The sequence below is a fragment of the Argiope bruennichi genome, chromosome 8, assembly GCF_947563725.1.
Source record: "Argiope bruennichi chromosome 8, qqArgBrue1.1, whole genome shotgun sequence".
Lineage (NCBI taxonomy): Eukaryota > Metazoa > Arthropoda > Arachnida > Araneae > Araneidae > Argiope > Argiope bruennichi.
In genome coordinates, this window is record NC_079158.1 from 25,637,759 (window position 1) to 25,647,976 (window position 10,218).

The 10,218-nt window shown below is 30.4% G+C and overlaps 1 protein-coding gene across 1 annotated transcript in view; it reads left to right on the forward strand.

Annotated features, from left to right (window-relative positions):
* LOC129980599 (BTB/POZ domain-containing protein 3-like) overlaps positions 1-8,038 on the forward strand; it is a 34,075-nt gene extending 26,037 nt beyond the window's left edge. Inside the window, exon 2 of the mRNA XM_056090980.1 lies at positions 6,704-8,038. Within this exon, the coding sequence (XP_055946955.1) occupies positions 6,704-7,793 (1,090 nt within the window). The 3' untranslated portion in view covers positions 7,794-8,038. The remainder of the gene's footprint in view (positions 1-6,703) is intronic.
* Positions 8,039-10,218: the final 2,180 nt, after the last annotated feature.

Genomic DNA, 10,218 nt, shown 5'->3' on the forward strand with positions numbered 1-10,218 from the left:
TAGGCTTGTATATCGATTAGAAAAATTGATTTTAATGAAATAAAGAATTATATTTCATGCGATTTGATACAATAAAGGCTCGCTCTGATGAACTATAAATCTTTTTATAGACGTTCGATTCTGTGAATCATATTCAATAAAATATTCCTGGGACACTAGACATTCAAATAAAAAAAGAAGTTCCATTCTTTTGCGACTGAAACTGAGTGAGATACAGATATTTAAATGCCACTGTTGCTTCGAAGAAGACACACCAATCAGTGTCCGGCATGGCACCTAGACAGATAGATCTAAAAATAATAAAATTGTTGGTTTCTTAAAATAATAATAATTCTTTATAACTGTGTCAAATTTGGATGCAATGATTGAAATGTTTTATTTAAACGTTAGCGTCAAAAATATTTTACTGAATATGATCCATAGGACAGAATGATTGTATAAAATTTAGACTTCATAATTTTTTCAGAAGTTAATTTATTAACTTAAACAAAATAAAATGTCATTTATGTCATCTAAATCTTTTGAAAGAAAAATAAACGAATTTTCCGAATGAATCCGATACATTTTTATTGAACAATTCTTTGAGATATTGCGTATATTATAAAAAAATAATATTCTGTACTGCGAATAAGATTTAATTGTTGAAGGACCTTCCAAAAATAGCTTTCGTTTTATTGCAAAATGAAATGTTAATACAACGGAATTAATCCTAATGCAGCATAAAATTCTAACTAATTTGTCGGTTAATTATTATATTAAATTAGAGATCATTTGATCAGGACTTAAAATGACATAAACCATCCCAAAACTGTCTCCGGTTTGCTTCAAAATGAAATGTTAATACAATGAAATTAATCCTATGCAGTATAAATTTCTTGCTAATTTGTTTGTATAATTATTATATTAACTCAGAGATGTATACTTCTGCATTTAACTTTTTCATCATGTATCATAGTTTGTTTGTTTTTTACATGAAAAGACATGAAGGAACTTCCATTCTAATTTTGTTATTAAAGACGCTACATTGCGATTTTTCTCACGCGATAGCTCATGTTAATAACAAGACCATAGCTTTCTTCATTTTACGGCAATTTCACTAATTCGCTTTACCTACAGAAACAAAAGTCGTTGTGAAAAATAAATAGTATTTTTGCGTAGCTGCTTTTATTAATTTATTACATTCAGAATCGAATAAATGCCAGGCTAAGTGCCATCGTCGTCATATGACAGGGGTTAAAATTTATGAAATCCGTCCCAAGATAATCGTAGTTTTTCTTTAAAACTGGACATTTATAAAGCTGAACTGAACTGAACCAACTGGCAGTGATGAGGACCTCTTTGCACAACATTCAGTTGCTTCTGAAATAATTCGCAAGGCATCTTAGAAAGTGTAGGCCAATCACTTACTAGACGTTTCTAGACCTGTATCGATGTTAGTGGTGGTATGTTTGTGCACTTAAAGAGTTTTCTTAAGTGCACAAATACTCTTGTAAAGAGTTTTCTTTTCATCTCCTCAACATTTTTGTTTATTTCCACCAAAACTTTTCCTTTCCGACCTCATATTGCTTTACAAAAAAGGCTTCTTTATGTGAATTTTATGTCCCTAAAGTCTCTCCCATGAATTCAAGGATACCCTGTATTCTACAGTATAGGTATTAAATATGTGTACCAAATTTTACCCATTTAACTTTTTTTTATTTTATAGTTATCGCATGAACTTACATTCGAACTGTCGGACAGATTTCCTATTAGTAAATTTTCATCGAAATTTGCAAAAAAAAAAAAAAAAAAAAGGCAAATTTAAGTGAGAGAACTTATTAAAATAAGGGAGAAAAACTGTCCATAAGGTGATTACAATAAAGATAGATTTGTATCACTGGCTGAGTGGAATTCAGCCGTTCGATTGAAGGGGTTGAGTCGTCCGTGAGAAGGTGTGTTCTCCTACAGCCAGAAGAAGTGAGAAATATGCTTAAATCAGGGATATAAGACATTGAACTTGAAAGTCGGATGGAGAGAAAGATTCCATTGATATATAACTTGTATCACCTGCAAGAAAAATATGTAAAAATTTCAATGACACTTTAACATTTTTTAACTTAAAATAGAACTAATTAACTGCGAATTGACCATACAATATTAGAATTAACTTAGGCTTCGATTAGGAAGAAAAGATTACGCCTTTCATAGGTTTCAAACTAATTGTAAGGATCGATTTGTTAGGCTAAATTACACTTTTTTAATAGAAGAGAGGCAAGGAGTGTATGATAAAAAAAGCTTTGTGGCAACACTCCAGGCATTTATCCGTATCTTGCAACATAGCAGTTTTCGCGCGGCAACTTAAGGCATGTGAATACGTTTGGAATGAATTAAAAAAAATTGTAAAATTTTGTAATTTTTGTAATTTGTATAAATAGTTTTGCATTTTTGCATAAAATAGATTGAAAATGATCCATGAAGCCAAAATAAACTAGTTAAATGTTAAATTCTTTTTAAGAAATAAAAAAACAATGTGCGGTGTTTTTTTAGGGGGTAACAACAGGTTAAGACGGTTACAAAGAAAAAATCTTATTAAATAATTTGCTCAAAATCTTGCTATTAGCTTAAGAAACATATCTCCGAGTTTCTGATTTAAAAAAAAGGCCTTCTTCCGCCAGTTTTTAGATATTAGGATTGAACTAATAATTAAGGTGAAATTTTTTAACATCAAATTCTTCATCTTGTGAAGTATTAAAACAACCATAGAATATTCTTAAATGAAAAAATTACTTATTCTGTATTTCAACAATTGTGTTGTTGTTGTTTCTTATGGCACTTGCCACGGACAACCCGCTGTTCGAAAACAGCTGATTTAAGCCTAAAAGGGAGCGCCTCTTGTTTTTATCGTAGAGCCATCTTGGGCCAAGAGCACGACTTGACTACTCACGCATCTCTCATTCGCTTGCACAACTCCTTTTTACAGGAGGGCACATTCACACATCTCACAGATAGAACACGAAGAACAACCATGCCCAAGCCGGGACTCGAACCCGGGAAGCCCAGATCACGGGGAAGAAGCGCTTCCCCTATGCCAGGACACCGGCTCAGAAGTTTTAGAATATATTAATAAATTATTATATCAAATTTAAACAAAAAAACAGGCGTTAGATTTTAATATGAGAAGGTTACCGTTAAAAAATTCAGCCAAATTTAGCATTTCACACAATAAAATTTAAAGAAGTAAAATGGAATTTAAACATGTATTATACGAATATTAAAATGAATTTAACTTCTCAAATAATTAATTTAGAAACAAAATTCAAACGGTTTTATGAAGAAGACTGCTGAAAAAGTAAGAATATTGATTGAATAGTATTTAATATTTTTGCAAAAAAAAAAAAAAAGAATCAATTTTTTAAAATAGTCACTTACTTTATCTGATAACCAGTAGTAAACCTGTCTTGACACATCCAAGTGGCGTCCATATTGGAAATCTGTGATTTTTTATAAGCGAGATGGTGAAAATTTTCTAATATTTATCGATATTCGCATGAAGTGAATGGTGAAAATGCAGTGCTATTTCAGATATCATCAAGTGGTGCAATATGTTTGAAAATGGACATACAAATATTGATGGCGTTAACAGCGACGTTAGACCATCAACTGCGACAAATTCTGACTTCGCCGTTCAAGTGAATGACATTGGAAAGGATTTCTTCTTTGAATGTATTGAAAACCTTACCCACGCCTCGGTAAATATTTAAATAACTGAAGTAATAATGTCGAAAATTAAATTTCGCATTCAGTTGTAGAATACAAGCAAAGTTATAACACTTTGAGGGATGAGGGGGGAGGGGGTTGTTTACATGCAAAGCAACAAAATTCGATCCTCTAATTTCTGGCATTATAGGAGATCTCACATTCGCTTAACAATTTTGATTCCTACATCAAATAACAATCTTATTTTCCTTGATTCTGAATTGACTTTCACGCCTTGACACGAATTGACTATCTTATGCAATAGGTGCTTTAAGAAAAAGTAATTAGTTTAACTTTTTATAATCGATTTCAACAGATTTCAAAGTATATTCGTGTAATTACCAGCCTATCTAAAGAAACTCTGTTATTGGAAATATATGTTTAACATGTAAAATTGCTTGTTCTACTCCTTTAGGACAACCTGCAGAAAACTTATATAATACAAACGTATTGAATTGCATTCAAATTCCTTATGATCAAAGTAATAATAATTTAAACTTTTTTAACTGCAACTGTTTGAAGTTTTATAAATTATTTTATTTTGTTATATCGAGTTATGAAATGCACATTTTTGAAAATTCTGTCTGTAATATTACTAATTATTTTAATATTTAAAAACTAAAATACATAAATCAATAATGTGCTTTATTACCAGCAAGACGCTGCATAAAATATTAATGAAATAATTGATAATTGGTTTTTGTAAATTCTTTTGATCATTTTGTAAGTTGAGCTTCATGTAAATAGAATTTTCTATAGAAAGACAAAAAAAATTTATACATTTTGTAGAAATAAAGGAAAGAAACTATCGCCATTTTTGCTGGATAATGTCAGAGGAGAAAATCAAGCATAATCAAAACAACACAAACAAAACGAAATTTAAACAAACTGTAAAAAAGAGTATTAGTAGTAAAAAGATCGAGAATTTACAAAAATTTCACAAGCTATAATTGTTGCCACTCCAGAGTTCCAGCAAAAAATAAGTTTTATAGAAACACACAATTACATCTTTTGCTTAGTAATTATAAACTTTTGTTTAATAATGATAAGTGAATTTTTTAAACCAGAATGAGTTATTCTTTAACTTCTCACTTATGAGTAATTTTTATTTCCTGTTATTATCGTTTAACCACCAAAGATGATCAAATTGCACTAAATAGGCCAACATTCTGTGGTCGAATTTATTTCGGCCAATCATGAAAATACTATGATATTCGCGCAGGAAAATGTTATTAGGTCAAGCATAAAGTTGATGATAACATTCGTTTGATATTTCAGGAAAGCGAAAGTTCTAAGAATTGGCCAAATGAGATGGTTAACCTCAATACCGTCCCAGTCTAGAATTCCCAGATTTTTATCAGTTTGAACTATTGAGAGCTTATTTGCGTGAGTAATATTTGAGATAAAAAGGATTTGATATTTGCGAGAAAAGTAAGATAATGGTCACGTTATGAAAGTGAATTCATGTCCTAGAAACAAAGATAACTGCCATGCGAGTAGAGACACATCTTATATTGAAAATGGCTATGTTTCTATCAAAAATCTTTCATTTCTTTGCTGTGCTAATAGAGACTATACATTACTTTTCGACTTACCAGCTTATAAAATTGAATTCGAAGAGATTACCTTGGTTTTAATTGAAGCATCATAAATCTAAGATCCTGGAAGTTCCTCTAGCATTCGTAGCACTTTCATCCGTACGAATTGCCAAAAGACAAGTTAGTTTTGTAAAAATGTAAGGCAAACAATTTTTAAATTCTCATTTCTCATACTCAAGCGAACAATTTATTAATTCTCTCACAATTTCTCAACTTTACATTATCAGTTATAAACCTAAAGAGGCAGTTGAAATGTTTTAAAATTATCTTTCAACAACAATACATATCTTTCTTACTATTGTTTAGTATAGAGTTGTAACAAGGAGATGAAATAATAAATGTTCACATTTCTAGCTGAGCTTGAAATACAAAAACATGAGAATTATATTTTTTTATAAATGCTACTGTAAATCCATGTAAACCATTAGATTATCACCCTGTTTTGAAACTTTATGAAGAACATTTTATTGTAGATGTCATTTTGAATCATGATTAAGTAACTAGAAAAATACATAAACTGGAATCTTCACCAAACTTTCATAATGAAAGATATCTTACTCAGTAAATTTAAAGTGCACCAGATCCCCCTACACCGTGAAATCTTTTGTAAATGAAAATTTCGAACCTCATCACTAGATTTGTAATTTACATAGTGTGTGCATTTGTTTGTTTTTTCCTTACAGCTAAGTTTACCATATCCAAGTTTTTATTGTTGAAGTCTTTAAAAATTATACAGTTTACGGTATTCTCTCATATAGATTTCAGAATTCGGTTATATTAGAATAAAAAATAATACTAATTCTGGTGTTGGAAAAGCATCTTTGACAAAGAATTCCACACTTCCCTATTATTAACAACGCTTTCTACTTAGAAAAAATATATAAATAGATCCAATGTTACTTTAAATGTAGTTTCAAATTATTTTCATATGTTTTACTTCTGAAAATAATATGTATATATATATGATCCAATTATAATGTGATAATTATTAAATATATAGTTTAGGATTTCTTAGGGCAAAAATTAGAATTAATATTTGAAATAAGTACAGTTTTTCATTTCTCAGTAATCATGGCAATAACAATAATTTTTAGTCATTTCAAAAATTTGTAGCATTTGGTTTTAACACCTGATGTAAATATTTTTATTCACATTAATTTCTGATATTACCGAAAAATATTAATATGAGATTCCATATCTTATCGAATATTTCTTTATCTTTTTGTTGTTAAAAGGGACTTCAATTTTTAAACTTTTAGAGTTTTTCAGTAAGTTTATCATTTTTTAATACTCGATACTATGATTTTCTATTAATTATTCGATTTTATGATTTTGTTTACTTATTAACTTTTTTCTATGATTTACTTCAGGTATGCCTACACGGATACATTGAACCTTAGCACAGTCGAAGATGCCATGCTGACAGCTTATGCGGCCAAAAAGTATCTGTTGCCACATCTTCTACGAGAGTGTTTCGTGTTTATCGAAGCCCACGTGTCACCTAAGAATGTTTGCCAGGTCTACGAATTCGCCACCGTTCTAGAAGCGCACCATCTCATCTACGAATGTCTCAACATCATCGACAGACAGACCCATCACGTTCTAACTTGCTCCACATTCCCATCTGTGTCCGTCAGTACCTTAGAGACAATAGTCGGCAGGCCTTACCTGAACATTTACTCGGAATTCTCTCTCTACTCCGCTGTCCATCTTTGGGCGGAAGAGGAATGCAAGAGACGTAATGTTGAGATTGAAATGGAGAATCTGAGGATTGTTCTGGACACTGTTCTGCCACATGTTAGGTTTCTTGCCATGACGGCTGAGGAGTTCTGTAAGGGTCCAGCAAAGAATGGACTCCTGTCAAAAGACGAGTGCTACGCCATTTTCATGAACCTGGCCATCCCAGGAATCGTCCCTATGCCCAAAGGACTCTCATCCGATATGACCAAAAGGACTGTCCCACCAGACTTCTTCGTAGCTTCCCGTTTTAAGCCTACAGGTTTCCATTCCCCTGTAAGACCGGTCAAGGTCTGTGGTATCCGCTTCACCGTAACCAACCATGATATCTTCTTGGTGGGTGTCGGATTCCCTGTTCGGCTGGACACGAATTACTTTTCTGTCCGGCAACCGAAATACGAAGGTAACCTCCGCTTCTTGTACAAGATACAAGAAGACAAAATCGAGAGGGAAGACATGAATGTCAGTTTCAGCCTCGCCAGGGACAAAGATGTTAGACTGAGGCTGAGGAAGACCTACTATGTGAGAAAAGGCATTGAATGCGAACTGGAACTTCACGTCAATGCCATGCTTGCCGAAGACGTCGTGATACCGAACATGAGAAATCGGAAGAAGGAAGACGTAGTAGATGGCATTACTTTTCACTTTCATCAGTTTAACAGAGGTCAGGCCAGTAATGCCTCAGAGATCATGGAATTTTCTGAAATTTATTACTACTTCTGAATTTTCACGCTTTTTTTCTGAGTGTGTTGAAAGTTGAAATGGCTGATTACAAATAACTGCAAAGCAGTTATTTTTTGATAATATTTGACAGATGAATGGTCTGATCTTGAAAAGGTTACTCAAGAGAAGATGTTTATGTGCATAAATAATCAAAGAACCGAAACGTTGTTTCGTTACCCATGGCATTACAGCCATATATTGCACATTGTAAAATGGGTGAATGTTACCAAAATGAAGATTTTACATTTTTTAGAATTATTTGTATATTTCATTGATATGAATACCATAAACTGTTAATTCTATATCCTTATAACATAAATATTCTTAAATGTATCATGACTTAGTTATAGCTTTAAAAAATTTATAAATTCCAATTTGTAAAAAAATTATTTTAATATATAATTCCTATATCTCTAGAGGATTCTTGTTCAAATCAATTTCATGTACAAAACTTAAAAATTTTTGCTTAGTTAATATCTTTATCTATCTAATAGAAATTTTGAAAAATTATCTTTCACTTTGTTTCTAAGTTGTTCTGTAAAATGCATCTCATATAAATATATTTACAAAATTTAATTTAGGTTATATTGAAGCTTTTGTTCTTATCATCCATTAAATCTTGTGTAATTTCTAATTATCTGTGCACTTTGCCTTAAAGTTTAGGTCTAAATATTCATCTGTAAATTTCTGCATCATCTACTGAAAATCTTTAAAATTTTCGGCGTAATAACTGAAGAAAACTGACTTTTAAATAATTGCCTGTTTTCCAAAATGTACTTTTACCAGAACAGATAATGGTTTATTTCATGACATATTTATTTAATCAAAAAAATTAAATGAGTTTAATTATATATATACGAATTATTATCTTGTGTAATGAAACTTCAGTAAAAGAAAAATCATAAACACGATTGCAATAAAAGAAGCATTAATTATTCTTGGAGAAAACAATTGAATTATGTGATTTTGACATTTTGAATACATTTGTAATTAAAGTATGTTTTAAGTAATTCATAAAAGCTATAGCAATTTAAGTTGTGGTTTATCGTCATATAACAAGATATTTAACGTGTACAATTATAAATTTAATAAGAAAATTAATGAAGTTTCAATTGTCTTTTACTTGAAATGACTAATGTTTCAGATTAGTAGAAATAATTCTTTATTTTTTTCTTAAATCGTATTGACAATATTCTGAATTTCTCCCACATGTAAATTAAATTTTTCGAATTCTCCAATTTTTAATTTAAGAAGCTGGCGGCTAGCTGTAACAATATTTGGAAAAAGGTTTTTAAAAATATTAATGATTTCTCACGTATAATTGCTTTTTATAGCATAACTATCCATTTATCAAGTTCAAAAAAGAGACATTTGGCAATTTTAATGATTTCAATAACATATAGATTTTTTTCAAAACAAATCAACTGTTACAATTTGCCCTGCTTCTGGGGCAAGTTGTAACAGGTATGGCATAAGTTGTAACAGTAAAAATAATGATATATTTTTCATTAACATTATTTTATTAATTGAAATAAAAAAAAGAAATCTATTAATTATTACTCTTTGGCATAGTGATCATCAAGCATATTAAGTGATTAAAGCAAGAAAATAATAAAATTATTTGAACCCTCACAATATTTAAGCAAAACCACAATTTCGACAAACAACTGAATGCCAATACTAATGGCTTTCTAATAATACGGCTCTTTCTTGCTTCCAGTGGAAGCAAACGCGTGTTACAATTTGCCCCAAATATTTGTTACAAGCTGCCCTATAGTAGGGTTTCGGAAATTTTTATTGATTTATAAACTAATATTATACTTATTAAAAAATTTAAAATTGTATGTTATAACTTGATACAAAGACAAACTAAATAAGTGAAAATTTCTTACTAGAACAATTAATTTGTCTTAAATCAAAATTTAAGAAATATTTTTTTTATTAAGAAGCTACAATGGAGCACGTGTCCACAATTTCTCCCTGAACATTTCAATAGTGCCCTAATTGTGTTTATTTAATATGTTTGATTATAAAAATCATGTTTAGTAAAATTCCTGATAAAAAAAAGTTACAAATCACGCCGTAATAATAAGTAAAACTTTTTTTAACGCGATTAACTGATTTATTTTAAATCAAAATTTACGAAATATTTTTCTTCTTTAACGAGCTAAAATGCAGCACGTATCCACAATTTCTCACTGGGCTTTTCAGCAGTACCCTAACTATATTTATTTAATAGATTCGATCCTAAAAATCATGTTTAATACAATTCCTGATCAAAAAAGTGTTAAAAATCATGCCATAAAATGCGTGTTAACTTATTCTTGTTATGACTAGTCTCCAGTTTCCTTATTAATAAGTTTTTAAAAAGTGAAAAAATTTCATGTTAAAAAAATTGTATCTAAAGAACTCTTTTTCTAAACTT